The 16,919-nt window shown below is 44.3% G+C and overlaps 1 protein-coding gene across 2 annotated transcripts in view; it reads left to right on the forward strand.

The window, feature by feature from the left end:
• NEU1 (neuraminidase 1) overlaps positions 1–16,919 on the forward strand; it is an 89,729-nt gene that overhangs the window by 26,403 nt on the left and 46,407 nt on the right. For both annotated transcript variants that reach the window (XM_082263543.1, XM_082263542.1), the window contains exons 2-5: positions 3,640–3,832; positions 13,455–13,717; positions 13,911–14,093; positions 14,219–14,438. In XM_082263543.1, coding sequence (XP_082119669.1) covers positions 3,640–3,832; positions 13,455–13,717; positions 13,911–14,093; positions 14,219–14,438 — 859 coding nt within the window. The remainder of the gene's footprint in view (positions 1–3,639; positions 3,833–13,454; positions 13,718–13,910; positions 14,094–14,218; positions 14,439–16,919) is intronic.

A 16,919-nucleotide genomic window follows, 5' to 3' on the forward strand; every position in this document is an offset into this window, starting at 1 on the left:
CCTCTGTCCATTTCTCTTTTCCAGTATCTTCTTTGGGTTACCACGACCCGTTGAGAGTGGCAGCACAGCCTGAATTTACTACAATTTGACCTGAATCACATTTTCCGGATACCAGCCGCAAGGCCACCCCTTAAGCGCAGGAGTCATTTGCTCTTTGTGGATCTAAACGGTCCCCCCCATGCATCCCTATGGGGCATCAGATGTCAGCGGAGACATGTCCGCTGACATCCGATCCATCAAATCTGGACGGATGGAAACCCTATTTTTCCATGCGTCCAGCGGATCGGATGAGAACAGACCGACGGTCCGTTCCCATCTGATTTCCACCATAGAGATGCATAGGGAACTGACAGCTGTGTCTCCGCACACAGCGCAGAGACACAGCTGTCATCCTCCTGCTCAGCGGGGGATTGGCGGATCTCCGTCCGACGGACGGGCTGTGTGAAAGGGGCATTAATGTCAACATGAAGGAGCAAGTGTACCGTTCCAAGCATTATATCTGTTCGATGCCAGCAAGAATAAAAATCTCAAGCATGGTTAGGCTACATTCACACCAGCAATTACTTGCGGTGATCACTACTGGACGCACGCAAAGTGTCGCTACAGCCAACCGCTGGCTGTGCAGACATCAGCGAATAGCTGGGGGTGCCAGCTACCTGACATTATACTGAACGGGGACAGCGGCCTCACCTAGCCACTTAAGAGTCGCAGCAAGGGTCTGATTTCTGCTGCTTCAACTCTCACCTGCAGGTGTCAATGTAGCCTTATACCTACACAAGGTACCTTTCTTGGAGGACAAACTATTTTCCCCCTATGTTGTGGAGATCAGAAATTTTCTGTAGATCACACAATTCCTGTGCTAGGATGACACTGCTCCTCCGTAGATACAGTACAGTGAGTGAGCGTTGTCACCATAGGACAGGCAGTGTGTTACTGGCAGGATCCCCTTATGAAAATAAAAGCCTGAAAAAGAATACGAATACAGCCACTATGTCTAAGGACAGGTAGGCTTTTGTCCTTGTCCTTGGGCTTAGGGGCAGGTTCCAACGAAACGCCGTACCCATACATTGCTTTGCGGGAGCGCTCATAGGGGTGCGCACGTGCCCCTATTCGCCAGAGGGGAAGCTGATCCACGGGGCCAGCGGCCGCAATTGCCGCCAGGCACCCCCGATCGCTTCCCGTGGAGACAGAGCGGCGGGTCTGCCGTTGTAAACACAGCAGACCGCTGCTCTGTCAGCAATGAACACAGGGATCCTGTGTTCATTCCAGAAGTCCATCCCCCACGCAGTTAGAAAGCACCCCCCATAGGGACACATTTAACCCTTTGATCGCACCTGGTGTTAACCCTTTCCCTGCCAGTGTCATTATTACAGTAATAACAGTGCATATTTTTAGTACTGATTACTGTAGTACTGTCACTGGTCCCCCCCCCCCCCCCCCCCAAAAGTGTAAATGTTATGTGTCCAATCTGTCCACCGCAATGTCGCAGTCCCACTAAAAACCGCCACCATTACTAGTAAAAATTAATAAATATGATATAAATCTTTCCCCTAGTATGTAGACGCGATAACTTTTGCGCAAACCAAAATATACTCATTATCCCCTTTTTATTGGGATTTTTTTGGGATATTTTTTACCAAAAATATGTAGCAGAATGCAAATTTGCCTAAAATTATGAAAAAATGTTTAATTTTTTTTTTTTTTTTTTTGGGGAATGTTCAACAGCAGAAAGTGAAAAATATTGTTTTTCTTTTTTTTTTTTCTTCAGCCCCCGTTCACATGCACGCGATCTGACTTCGGGTGGCGACCTCCGAGGTGCGAGCAGCGTGCCGCGACCTCGGAGCGGCCGCCACGGACTTCATAACATTGAAGTCTATGGCGGTCGCCTCCTGGTCGCCCCAAAGAAGCTCCGGACCCTTTTTCTAGGTCGGAGCGAATTGTGTCGCTCCTATTAGAACGGGTCCGCAGCTTCCCTATGGGAGGCGACCTGCGGGGCGACCCAGTCGCCTCACAGGTCGCCCTAGTGTGAACCGGGACTCAGAATTGTCGCTCTTCTTCTTCTTCTTCTTCTTCTTTTTTTTTTTTTTTTTTTTTTTGTTTATAGCGCAACAAATAAAAATCGCACCGCTGATCAAATACTACCAAAAGAAAGCTCTGTTTGTGGGCAATTTGACATCAATTTTATTAGGGTAATGCATCACACGACCGTCCAATTGTCAGTTAAAATAATGCAGTGCCGAATTGCAAAAAAATGGCCTGGGCATTACGGGGGGTAAAGCCTTCCGGTCCAGAAGTGGTTTAAGTAGAACTCAACTCAATGCAAAACCTAATTGGTCTCTAAAATGCCCCCTTCCCCTCCTAACACCAATTCTGACTACCAATAAAGTATATACACTGTTTAGGTGATTGAGTGATCAGCAGTCCGGTGTGGGTGGTGGCCCCGGCTCGCCACTGTAATGTCACAGATCAGGGAAGAATTGGCCGCACACCACCACACGAAGCTTCAACAAAGTAAGATCCTTTATTGACGCATATCGAGCACCAAACGGGATACAAATGATAAGACACGTTTTACAGGAACGTAGCGTGCTTGTACACCAATTCTGACCAACCTGTGTAAGAAAGTTCTGTATACTTTCCTATTTTCAGGCCCCTCTGGTCACTGGATCTCCCCTGGGTAAGCCAGCAATAGCGACAACGGCTGGCAATACTTGGAAGTGGTGTCATCTCCCATAGGCTCCTATGGGCAATCCATTGCCAGCGCTTCCTTTTCTTTCCTGCAGCCGCCACTGGTTGACAAAGGGGAGATGGATCATGTGACTGAACCGGAGTGGTCTGAAAATGGGGGTGTATGTGTATATGTATTATATTGTGTGTGTGTGTATATACCCACAGGTTATAAAGTATACAGATTGTTCTTACACAGGTTAGTCAGAAAAGGTATTCAGTTAGGTAATTCGGTTGGTTGCAGACTGTCTGGTGAGTTGAACTGGGAATTTTCTTTGGTTTTGTTTTGCATGTGTTGCCCTTCCATGTGCTCCTTGCTGTGAAGGCCAGTTACAGTATAGGTGGGGGCGGTGGCCAGTCTTTTGTTACTGATGTAATATTGGTGAGGGAACGCACCGGGCACCTACTGCCATTGTGCCATGTGCTGGGTGTCCTGTGTGCCCCTGTGCCTTTTAGGGAGGAGTGGGATCCCTCCAGGTTCACCTCCCCTCTGCCTATCCATTAGAATGAATGCTTCTACTATGGAGGCTCTCCTAAATTTACAAGAGTTAGGAGGGCAGATAATATTGGGGTGCCTTGGAGCGGATCTCCGCAGCTTACGCATGTAATTGCAGATGTGTGTTAACTAAACCCCTGTTTATAATGCAAACTGTTAGACCGAGTATTTCAGTTGGTTGCAGACTGGCAAGTTGAGCTGGGAATTTTCTTTGGTTTTGTTTTAACAAGTGCCTTACACTGATAAAGTCAACGAATGAAGACCGCTTCTATCCTGGTCAATCGTACATGCCGCAAAAATCCCGCCTCAGAACTTTTTTTTTTTTTATGTATGAGTGATTGAAGCTTGGTCTGTTCTGTAAGAAACCTTTTTATTCTTTTAACCATTATTTTTAATTTATTTTTTTTTCCCTATAGGTCTCCCCATTGATTACGATGGAGCAATTACTCTGGGTGAGCGGTCGGGTGATTGGCGAGGTGGACACCTACCGCATTCCACTCATCACTTACACCCCACGTGGACATCTCCTGGCCTTCTCTGAGGCTCGCAAACATTCTGCCTCTGATCTCGGGGCAAAATTCATTGCCACTCGCAGGTCACAGGATGGGGGTAAGTACCCTACTTTATGTGTGCTCAGAAGCCTTCCATCCATTCACATACATTGTACTGGGCACCTGTGTTGTAATTCTGCCACCTAGTAGCTGTTTTAGGTTCCAGCAGGAAATGATCAAGAAAAGCTAACCGATACAAACCTAAGACAAGGGTGCAATGTGTGGACTTAAGGCTCCGTTCACATGTTAGCGTATGGATCGCAGGCAGAACCGCTGCGATTCCGCCCGCGATCCGGAGATTATTGCAAATCGCGGGGCGCCTGTTGCCCGTTGACTTGCAATAGCCCCCCAAACGCTGAGCGATGTTGCCGCGATTTCCGCCTGCCGAATTGCGGTAACATCGCGCAAAAAAAAAAATTGCGGGATGCATTACGCCCAAAAAAGTACAAGAGCTTCTTTGGAGCGTATTGCGTCCCGCGATTTTTTTTTTTTTGCGCGATGTTACCGCGATTCGGCAGGCGGAAATCGCGGCAACATCGCTCAGCGTTTGGGGGGCTATTGCAAATCAACGGGCAACGCACAGGCGTCCCGCGATTTGCAATAATCTCCGGATCGCGGGCAGAACCGCAACGGTTCTGCCCGCGATCCATACGCTAACATGTGAACGGAGCCTAAAGCGGTTTTATCCCCTGTTTAAAAAAAAAAAACAAACAAACCCTGCAGGACAATGGCATAATGTGCTAGTATGCATAGCGTACTAGGACATTATGAAAAGCTTACCTTAGAATGAAGCCCCCACGCAGCCTCCCGGACAACGCTGAGGCAGCTGACATGTTCCCTTCCGGGTTCACTGTGAGTGGCCGGAGCCGCGATGAGATGCGCGTGGGAGTTCACTTTCCAGCAAGGAGCTCTGAAGGTCCAGCAAAATACGCTGGACCTTCAGAGCGCATGCGCGGCTGCTGTCAGGGGCTGCATTCAGGGTGAATATCTCCTAAACCGTGCAGCTTTAGGAGATATTAATTTTACCTACAGGTAAGCCTTATTATAGGCCTTATTATAGGCTTACCTGTAGGTAAGAATTAAAAAGCGGAGTATACTACCACTTTAAAGGAAGCCTTTGCTGAAAGAAAGATGAAGGATGCTGATCTGTTTCTGAAAATGCTTTTTTGCCTGGTTGTTATGCTGACCTAGTGGCTCCAATAGTTTGAGTCACTGAGCAAGCGAAGTAAAGACCCGTACACACAATCAGAAATTCGTATGAAAAATGCCGCATTCTAAGTGAACATACGAGATCATCTGATCACGGCTTTCGAGGGCTGATCAGGACAGGTCATGTGAAATTATCTGATCGGACAAGCATGGAAATTTTTTTTTCGTGCGATACCAGATCTTAAGATTTTTGGTTTAATCATTACAATAGTCATCCGAAAATTCAATACCAATACGATATAATACATTACATCACTTCCAAAATTTTATTCTGTCGCACGAGAATTTTCATAACTTTAGTAACCTCTTAATTTTCTATATGGAGACTAGCATGCAAAACCCCCCCCCCCCCAAAAAAAACGGGCAATTGTTCGTCCTATAATCTCATTGTGTGTACCAGGTTTAAGTGTGGTATTAGAAGCCATACTTAGTTTTCTGTGTAAATATATGTTAAAGGTGTAAAAAAATATTACCAAACAAAGCAAAAAAAAAAAGTTTTAATCCTTAATAGTTTATAAAATAGAAATGAAAAAAATCTGCACATAAATAAATAATAATTAAATGGGAGGACAATGAGTTAGGGCTGATTTGAGTAAATTAATGGTTAATTAGGGGTTAAACAGAGGAACATTTTAAAGTGTAAAGCCCCGTACACACGTACCGAATGTCGGCCGAACGATCGTCCGTCTTTTGTCCGGTGCTGTCCTGTCAGTTGAAAAGTGCTAAAGACTGCACACGAATTTTGTTGGCCAACAGCCGACTGCAGAAATGATATCATGTGCTGGTTTACTTTCCGTGTGTTTTTATTCTCTGAGCATGCCCAGTCTTGCTCATCTTCTGTTTATCGGCCGAATTCTGTACTGACTGAGGAACAATCGGCCGTTCTGGTGTTGGCCAACAAAAATTTTAAAGCCTGCACACCAGATTCTGTTTGGCCGAAAAGTCCCAGTCGGTTGTCGGAAGCATCATACTAACAAGCCGACAATCGGCCGATCGGTCGGTGGCCGAATATTTATGGCCGACAATCGCTACGTGTGTACGGGCCTTTAGTCCACCCTAAAACTAAAATCCCTACTTCTATAGACCTCCACGATCTAACACTAACCTATCTAGCCCTGTAAAGAAGAAATCAGTATACTTACCTTTTTTGAAGCTAATTTGATTCGGTCTCCAGCGACGGAAGCTCTGCTCTGCATGGAGAGTTATGTCACCCATAGGCTTACTATAGGGCTTCCATTGTCGGCTGCCTCCTCTACACCCGCGTCCACAGAGAAGCTGCCGCTAAAAGTTCAGCGTGGGATCGTGTCGGATCGACTTCAAAAAAGGTATGGTATACTGGATTTTTTTTTTTTTTTTCTTTACAGGGTTAGATAGGTTAGTGTTAGACCGTGGAGGTCTATAGATGCAGAGATTCTAGTGTTATGGTGGACTTCTACTTTAATTAAAAACTTTTTTTTTTTTTTTATTGACAGGTTGTTTTTTTAACTGACTTAATCTGCAGATCAAGTTCATCCCTTTTTGATATGTAGATGACTAAGCAGATCAAAAATGAAACAATGTTTGTTTTTTATCTTTCTGTTTTAGTCCCCGTTCACACTAAGGCGACCTGTGAGGTGACCTGGTCGCCTTCCATAGGGAAGCTGCGGACCCGTTCTAATAGGAGCGACACAAGTCGCTCCGACTTAGAAAAAGGGTCCGGAGCTACTTTGGGGCGACCCGGAGGCGACCGCCATAGACTTCAATGTTATGAAGTCCGTGGCGGCCGCTCCGAGGTCGCGGCGCCCTGCTCGCACCGCGACCTCGGAGGTCGCCTGGGGAAGTCGGATCGCGGCAATGTGAACGGGGCCTTAGCGGCTGAGCAATGTTGTTGGTTGATGTTTGTTTTATTTTGTTTTTTTTCGTTTCAATTGCCGGTGTAACGTTAGAAAACCATACCTTGTGAAAATTCCATACCCTCGTCACTTCCTGTCACAGAACAGCTGAGCAGGCTAGCAGTGCGCATGCTCGAAGGTCCTGGAGGGTAGGGAATTTTCACGGTAGTGTGTTGTAACGTTACACCGCATCAGCTGTTGCTGCGGTTACATGAAAACATCTATGCTGCAACAAGAAATTATTTCCGCCCCTACCCCTGTGACTTCCCTGATCTTGGCTACTAAATGTAAAAGCGGCGGGTGTATGAAAATATAAATCACGGAGATCTCTGGTCTGTGATTTATATTTTCATAGAGCCTCCGTCGCATTTTACATTTAGTAGCAGAGTTCAGGGAAGTGACTGGGGTAGTAGCGGAGATGATTTCACGTTCCAGCCGAGATGTTTTCATGTAACCGCGGCAACAGCTGATGCGGTGTAACGTAAAAAAACCCTACCTCGTGAGAATTCCCTACCCTCCGGAGCTTAGAGCATGCGCACTGCTAGGCTGCTCAGCTGTTCAATGACGTAGGTGCACCGGAAGTGATGAGGGTGGGGAATTCTCATGGGTAGGGTTTTTTCACGGAACACCGGTACTTTCTTTTGTTCACACTTCAGCTGTCAGCAGGGGAACCCCACTGACCGCTGTATGAGTCTCAATTGTTAAGGATGCGGCGGCCCCGCTCCCCAACAGTTGGTAGTTGTCTGTGTTGGTTTTTCTCTCCTCCCCTTCCAGGACGGCCCAACAGTGAGAGATGATAGGCTCCTCCCTACCGGAAACACAATCAATTAAGAATAGTTAAAAGGCCCCACCTTTCCCTCTGGCCCTCAGTTTAGATTGTGTTTCTTCCTACAAAGAGAAACGTTGATTAAAGATTTTACCTGCAGACTCCTAGAGTCGAAAGGTACCCTGTGAGCCAGGTTTGGCAGAAGGCCACGGGTTCCTCTCCAGAACTCTCTGGAGTAGGGGGGGACCTTACGAGCGGAGCAGTCCCTGCACTCCCATCCCAGGAACTCACAGGATAAGCTCTCGGTCACCTGTGATTGTGTTTCCAGGTCTTGTTTCCGGCACCAGCAGCTCTCCTCCATAGAAGATTTGAATTTCCCGCTAGCCGGGCGTTCCAAACCTCGCCTTCAAACCGGAACTTCCGGTGCAGAAGTCAGACGTGCGCCACATGAAGGGAAAGAAGAGAAACATGGAGGAGACGCTCGTTAGCGGTAAAGCAGAATCCAAGGCTATTGGAGCTCGGATTCCTGCTTCGGAAATGAAGTCCTCCACGACGACTCCTCCGGGGAAGGAGGAGGAGACTATCCCAGGTGTCAGCAGCCAAAACCAAGGTCGGACAGGGTAAGTGCTGAACATGTATCCTTACTGACCTATGCAAAAGTCTGCTGGGTACCGACATAATATGTGCCTGGAACTTGTCATTTCCCTGACCTTAGTCGATCGTACTATGTTCTCTCTATGGTCCCCATGTCTGATGTCTTTTCTAGGAAGAGTGATACATATCCTGTCTTCCAGAGTCCCAGAGCGGTTTACAAGAAGCTACATCTGTCCAGGCATTACAAGGGCCTGCTGTCCATAAGAAGTGCCCAGTTCCCACACTAGACCCTTCTGCTATAGGTGCATTCATAAATTGTCAGGAAGGGAAACTTCAGACTTCATGAAAGACTTTTTAAGAGTATGCAAGATGAAACGTTTTCTACTATGATGGCAGTTTGATCTAATCTAGGTATAGCTACTAGAGGGGGAACAGGTAGACCCTTCCTTAATGGAAGGGACTTTGTGTCAAGAAAGCCCTCTGATTAGAGTAGGACCTTTAGCCACTACACCAGCTACTCAAAGTCTTCCATCAGCCCAGGTCACAGAAGAAGATAGAATATTTCCAGAAGATGACCGCTCAATTTCCCCATCTTGTTCAGAAGCTGAGGGAAATAGGGACTCCGATACCTCTGAGGAAGTAGAGTCAGCAAAAAACCTGTTTGGATTGGAGAATATGCAGGGTCTCCTTCAGGCCATATATGCTTCAGAGGAGATTCCTGATTTGCCTAAAGAAATCACAGCACAAGACAAACTCTATAAAGGGATAGGGAAAAGCCCTTCTAGAGTTTTTCATATTCACCATTCTTTGAAGAGTCTGATCCTTCAACAATGGCAATTGCCTGAAAACAGGTTAAATAAGGGAATTCTTGGAAGAGGAGATTCCCCTTTAAGGAAGAGGATTCAAACAAATTCCTTAAAAGACCAAAAATGGATGCCCCCCCTCGCGCAAGTCTCCAAAAAATCAGATCTCTCCTTTTTTGGATGCAGGTAGTATCAAGGATGCTATGAACCGAAAAGCAGAGACATTGCTGGGGAAAGCTTGGGATGCCAATGCAATTGCAATGGCTTCAGGTCTAACTGCTTCTTGTGTGGCAAGAAATGCTTTTTCCTGGATTGAAAAACTGAATAAAAATTTTTTACAGATAAAAACCCAGGATGTCCAAGATTCCCTGTCGGTAATAACCAAGGCAGTATCCTATCTGGCAGACGCTGCACTTGAATCAGTAGAAGCCTCTGCTAAAACAGGGGCACTAATGAACTCAGCTAAAAGAGCCATTTGGCTTAAGGAATGGGAAGGAGAACTCCCGTCCAAAACCAAGCTTTGCGGCATTCCATTTGAAGGGTCCCTCCTGTTTGGTTCAGGGCTTGATGAAGTACTTTCCCGATCCTCAGAAAAAGGAATTAAATTTCCCACAAAGCCTAAAGAAACTGGTAAAAAGTTTTTTCGTGGCCCCCGGGATAATAAGCAGCAAAATAGGAGAAGGGAACCTACAAAGAATTGGAGCTTTAGGAGGGAAAAGTCAAAAAACAACTCTTTCCTCTTCCACCTCTTCCACCTCAGCCGCAAGGGACAAAAAATGACTCCAAAGTAGGGAGCAGACTGAATCAATTTCCTCCAAGTTGGGAAGAAATGACAGTCTCGCTATATGCCCTGTGCATCCTAAAAATAGGCTACCGACTAGAAGCTGCATTAATATCCCCTCCAATAGTAACCCTTACACATGCTCCCAAAAGAATTGCAAGGGGACAGCTCATTTTGCTTCAGTGGATTTGAGAAAAATTACTAGTAATTGGTCCAGTACCATAGAGCCGGTGGTTCTAAGGGTTTTGTTCCCATATCTTAGTGGTACCAAAACCCTCAGGAAAATATTACCGGATAATAATCCCGAAGAATCTAGGAAGCAACCCAGCCACTTCGTGGGCTCAACCCCTTGCAAAAGAACTACTGTTCTTCCATGTGTACTTTTTGGGTAGAAAGAATAAATTCTTTGGTCAGGATACTCACCCTCGCTCCACAGGTCCAGAACTCTCTGAAGTGGTGGCTCAACCAAGGCAACCTAGAAAAGGAAATGGTTGGGCTGAGAGTTCTAAACCTGCAGTGGCAGTACAAACCGGCCAGTGCTTTCCCCCCACTCTGATGCCAATCCCCAGAGTCCTCAAGAAACTGAACAGGTGTCAGGGACAAAAACGAATCCTGTCCGCTCCCTGGTCCCCCAAAGGACCATGGTTCCTATCCCCAAAAACAATGTCCTCGGCTTGCCAGTGGCATCTCCCAGTTTCCTCAGACCTTCTGTTTCAGGGACCAGTACAGTATCAGAATCCAAGATTCTTCCAGCTGACAGCCTGGTTACTGAACGCCAATTGCTTAAAGCAAAGGGATGCTCAGACCCTCTTACTGAGTAGAAAACCAGTCACTAGGAAAATGTACCTAAAAATATGGAAAAGATTCTGTACCTGGCAGAAGCAATAGAACTTCGCTTCTACCTCTACTCCAATTATTTTGGAATTTTTACAAGATGGAGTAGATAAGGGTGTGGCAGTTAACACCCTCAGGGTACAGATAGCAGCTCTTTCAGTTTTTTTAGACACCAGTCTGGCAAAGGAGCCACTGGTTAAAAGATTTTTGTTGACCAGGAGTAGGGCTACTCCTATTACAAAAAACAGGTTCCCTCCTTGGGACCTAAATAAGGTCTTAGATGTGTTATCTAAAGACACCTATAGAACCTATAAAGGATATTTCACTTAAATTTCTATCCTTAAAAATAGCTTTTTTGTTAGCCATCACCACAGCCAGAAGAATAGGTGATTTACAGGCTCTTTCTATTAAAGAACCTTTTATGTTGGTCTTCCCAGATAAGATAGTCCTTAAACCAGACCCTTTATATCTACCCAAGGTAGCATCCTCTTTCCATAGAACTCAGGAGATCTACCTTCCTTTTGTGACAGACCAAAAAACAACAAGGAAAGGGAATTCCATTGTATTGATGTGAGAAGAGCTCTTCTCACTTATTTAGAAAGCACAAAAACCTTCAGGAGATCAAACCACCTCCTATTCCTTCATTCTGGACCTAGGAAGGGATTGCAGGCTTCTAAGCCTTCGCTAGCAAGGTGGATTAGACAAGCAATTACCACTTCTTATGAGTTATCAGGTCTGCCTGCTCCAACCACTGTAAAAGCGCACTCAACAAGAGCCATTGCCACACTATGGCCCGAGAAGGCAGGAGCTTCATGGGAACAAATCCGCACTGCAGCCACCTGGTCTAGTCATGACACCTTCCTGAAGCATTACCGTATTGAAGTACTGTCTCAACAAGACCTAGCCTTTGGCCGAAAAGTCTTGCAGGCAGTGGTCCCACCCTAAGGTAGGCAAAATGGATCTCTATTATCCTCTCACTGTTGGGCCGTCCTGAAGGGGAGGAGAGAAAACCTACCGTTAGTTCACCGTTAACGGTCTTTTTTTTCCGAGCCTTCCAGGACGGCCCGCCTACCCACCCTAGTTAAAAGGGTATATGATGTTGTACTAAAATGAAGGTGATAAGTAGGGATGATCGAACTTCGGTTCGACCAGAACACCCGAATTTCCCGAAAGTTTGGTTCGGATTCCAGAACCCCATTGAAATCAATGGGACCCGAACTTCGGGAATCAAAAACACAATTTTGAAGCCCTAAAACCTAATAAATGCCCCTAAAAAGTGCCTAGGGTTTTGGGTCATGCCCCAGGGACTATGAATCGGGCAAAAAAAAGTTCTTAAAAATTGTCGTTTTTGATAGAGAGCCAATTATTGAAAAAATTATTGAAAAGAAAATGAGTTATTTGGATTTAGTGTCTGGGGGGTCTAAAAAGTGTACCTGTGAAGTTTCAGCTCTGTAGCATGTCTAAACCAGAAAAAACAGATTATTTTTCTTAGAATTTCAGTAGCGCTGGGATGGTGTTACCCTCCTTTCACACCTGGGCGTTTTTGTTTCAGGCGTTTTTCGGGCGTTTTTTGAAGGCATTTGGAGGCAGGCATGACATCTGAACTTCTGTATAGGGGTATGTATGTGTGTGTGTGTGTGTGTATGTATGTGTGTGTGTATATATATATATATATATATATATATATATATATATATATATTGTGTGTGTGTGTGTGTGTGTGTGTGTGTGTGTGTGTGTGTATATATGTATATATATATATATATATATATATATATATATATATATATATATATATATATATATATATAAATAAATATAATATATGTGTGTGTGTGTGTGTGTACCCCTAACCCAAAATCTGCATGGTGGGGTCACCATGACATGGCAGAGTTCGGTCACCCTGGTATGGCAGAGTCAGCTAAACTACACTACGGTCACCCTGACATGGCAGAGTTAGGTCACCCTGACACTTAAAAATATCCCCACAGAAACTAGATTATTGAATCTAACTATAGTGGTATATAGTACCCTAACTACACTGCATATCCCTTTCCTCACACTAAAAGAACAGCTCCATACAGCAGGAGAAACACACATGCTTCCACTCTCTTCAAAAGCCTCTGTATTACAGTGCTAGAGGTTAGGCGGGGCTATATTATGTACTGGGGGGCTTATTCACTCCTGATTGGCCTTGGGACCCCGTAGTCACTCCAATCACGTTCCTAGCAGACTCCTGTTCTGGTAACCAAATTTCGAACTTTTACCGCAAAAAGTTCGGAATTCGGCCGAATTTCGAACAGCCAATGTTCGGGTCGAACCGATGGTCAACCCGAACCGTTCGATCATCCCTAGTGATAAGTACCTATAAAAGTGTTCGAACATTTCCCTCAAATTTGGTTGTGGAAGTTACTCTATTACAACTGAGGGCCAGAGGGAATGGTGAGGCCTTTTAACTATTCTTAATTGATTGTGTTTCCGGTAGAGAGGAGCCTATCATCTCTCACTGTTGGGCCGTCCTGGAAGGCTCGGAAGAAAAGACCGTTACCGGTGAACTAACGGTAGGTTTTTTTTTTTACAGTTCAGCCGTCAGTGGGGTAATCCTGCTGACAGCTGAAAGGACCTGAGCCTGAAGGTATCGGAGCATTTGGACGAGTACCGACACTCATGCAGATGCTTAGTATTGGCACCAATATTGGTATTGGTGCAACCCCAAAAAAAAACTGATAGCATTCTAACGTTTTTTTAATCCTTAAACCCCCCAAAAAAACTTTGGCTGATGTCATGCTTTAGAGATTGTTAAATATTTCCTATACTTGCAGGTTACACCTGGGGACCCACAGCTTTCATTATAGATGACGGATCTGCTGCAGATGGCCTGAACTTGGGTGTTGTTGTTGTGGATGATGAGACCAAAAACATCTTCCTGGTGTACACCCTGTGTGCCCATTACCTGCAGTGTGGAGTCTCTAGCGTCATGGTCACCAACAGCTCTGATGATGGTATCACCTGGAGTACACCGAGAAACCTCTCCCATGAGATTGGCACCACAATGTTCTCCCCCGGGCCTGGCTATGGAATACAGGTTAGTAGAAAATTAAGAGGAGTTGAGAAACAATTTAAAAATGTCAATGTTTACTTTCACAGGCAAAGTATAGATTTGTTTTAATGTGGGTGTGGTACCTCTTTATGTTATTTCTAAGAGGAGACCTGACTCAATGGTCACTATTCTAACTAGTCTGGGCAGCCAATTGAGTTGAGATTTTCTCTATGTACAGAAAAGGTATGAGCCAATGAAAGGCCGCCTGATCGTGTGCGGTCATGGGACCCTGGATGAGGATGGAGTGTTCTGTCTAATAAGCGATGATCATGGGAAAACCTGGAGGAAAGGTGGAAACTTAGAGGGTCTGCCATTTAAGAAGCAAAAAAGAATGGGTGACTTCAGTCCTGATGAATGCCAGGTAAGATGCTTCCATCTCATGTGCATCCGATTTCCCTCCCTCCCTACTCTCTTATCCATAATCCAGTTTGCTGTCTTGTCAATCTGATCTCCTAATCAAGTCTTGCCTTTTCACCTTTCTCACAGCCCTATGAGCTTCCAGATGGCTCAGTGGTAATTAATACCCGAAACCAGTACTTTTATCACTGTCACTGCCGGATCATAGTGTACTCTACTGATGGCTGTGATTCTCTACCGCTGGAAAATGTCCGCTTTGACGAAGGTTTGCCCGATCCAGCTGTGGCTGCCGGAGCTTTGTATAAAGGTGGAGTGACCTACTTTGTGAACCCAGCACACCAGACTCAACGTAAGTATAAAGCACATGATGATTGCCATTTTCTATAAAACAAGACTATGGCTAAGTTTGTTCAGTGCTGTATATTGAACCATTCACCTCAGCCCTTTACTGCTGATCTCTAACGTTGGTCAAAGCTTTGTATTTTTTTGTGGAGAGAGTAGGGAAAGGTTAGTGCCTTCGTCAGGATTTTATTATTGGTTTTTTTTTTATATAAGAGGTGGTAGATCTCATGTTCTTAATGTCTGGTATTGCAAATGACCTGTCTTATCAATTAAGCTGACAATTTTTTTAGTGAAGATACTCAAATATAACACACCACAAAAAAAAAAAGGGGTGAGAAGTCTAACTCCATTAAAAAAAAAAAAAAAAAACAGCGGTAGCTTCACAACAATAGTCCAGAAGGGACTATTCAAATTTTATTTGAATAACTTTAGAATGCAATTAAACGACCAAAGAGTTGGGGCGTTCCATCTTTTTTGGGGCTTGTATGATGTAAACCAGTGTTTCTCAACCTTTTTTCAGTCGAGGCACCCATTTAAAATTATATGTGGTGTGGGGTGCGCTAAACAACAAATAAATAATGAATATATAACATATATCTATATGTGAACCAAATCAACAAAAGTAAATATATATATATATAACATATATCAATCTGTGAAGCCAATTAATAATGCAAATCAATTGGTGCATAAACATAAAAGTTCATAAGTGTCCATAAATATTGTGCAGGTGGGTAGAATTGTATTCTATCCAAATAATACGTGTATCCACCACCGAGTGAAATTCATCCTTACCAAACGGAAATAAATAAGGTGCAACTATAGTTTCTTGTGCTGAAAAATTATCCAATCTCCTTGTGAACAAACACCACGTGTAAATCACCAAGAATTAGCCTCTTACCAGATGGTAATAGGTATGCACTTGTTCAGTGAAACCACCGCCTTGCTTCCTCTTTAAAATCCTGAAGTGGGATGTAGAACCGCTCTACCTTTCTTTCTCCACTAGATGGCAACGAGTACCAGAAAGAAACACAGCCTCATCCTTCTTTACAAGCTCACAAAACCACTGTGTATTAAAGGAAAAAGAAGGACTAATAGTGTATTACCCTTAAGATTTATTCAAAAAACAGTTGATAATGCACTTACAATTAGATGTCTTGTATTCAGCATAAACCTAGGCATACGAATTCCTGCAAAGGCTTGCGGCCGGCTGCAGCACGGACCGCAAGTTGTGATGTGTTGCGGTCTGTGCTGCAGCCGGCCGCAAGCCTTTGCAGGAATTCGTATGCCTATGTTTATGCTGAATACAAGACATCTAATTGTAAGTGCATTATCAACTGTTTTTTGAATAAATCTTAAGGGTAATACACTATTAGTCCTTCTTTTTCCTTTAATTCACAGTGCTTTTGTGAGCTTGTAAAGAAGGATGAGGCTGTGTTTCTTGCTGGTACTCGTTGCCATCTAGTGGAGAAAGAAAGGTAGAGCGGTTCTACATCCCACTTCAGGATTTTAAAGAGGAAGCAAGGCGGTGGTTTCACTGAACAAGTGCATACCTATTACCATCTGGTAAGAGGCTAATTCTTGGTGATTTACACGTGGTGTTTGTTCACAAGGAGATTGGATAATTTTTCAGCACAAGAAACTATAGTTGCACCTTATTTATTTCCGTTTGGTAAGGATGAATTTCACTCGGTGGTGGATACACGTATTATTTGGATAGAATACAATTCTACCCACCTGCACAATATTTATGGACACTTATGAACTTTTATGTTTATGCACCAATTGATTTGCATTATTAATTGGATTCACAGATTGATATATGTTATATATATATTTACTTTTGTTGATTTGGTTCACATATAGATATGTTATATATTCATTATTTATTTTTTGTTTAGCGCACCCCACACCACATATACATTTATCTATATTCAAAAGCACTGAATACCGGGAGCAGCTTCAACACACTATCAGCGCACCCATCCCCCCTTACAACCCATTTAAAATTATAGACAATCTCAAAGCACCCTTTTCTAAAATGTAAACTATTCTAATAGTTTTACATAATGCAGCAGAATCAACACACGTAGGACACCCAACATTAGAGGCGATTTATTCTTATAAAGCGAAAAAATGTTTGCACACTGGTACTGACTAGTATTCATATTTCTCTATTGTTCATTGACTGATACAGTTCTCTGATCCATATCAGTAGGGTTATACTGCCCCCTACAGGAGTAGGACACTAGGCAGAAAACAAGTTCTGGCTACACCTATGGGCAGTCCCGGAGGGTACACCCTCTCTCTTCCTGCATAGGATGTCGGTTTTATACTGCCTAGTCAGGATCCCGTGCCTACCTTATTACAGAAGGTGGCCTTCTTGGTTGCTGTCACTCTGCGCGCAGGGTGTTCACACTGATGACATTGTCCTGTCGTTCCTCTTATATGTTGGTTCATGGAGACAAGTGGTAGTTAGTCCGAGTCC

The sequence above is a fragment of the Pelophylax lessonae genome (assembly GCF_965119305.1).
Source record: "Pelophylax lessonae genome assembly, chromosome: 7".
NCBI classification, from domain to species: Eukaryota; Metazoa; Chordata; class Amphibia; order Anura; family Ranidae; genus Pelophylax; species Pelophylax lessonae.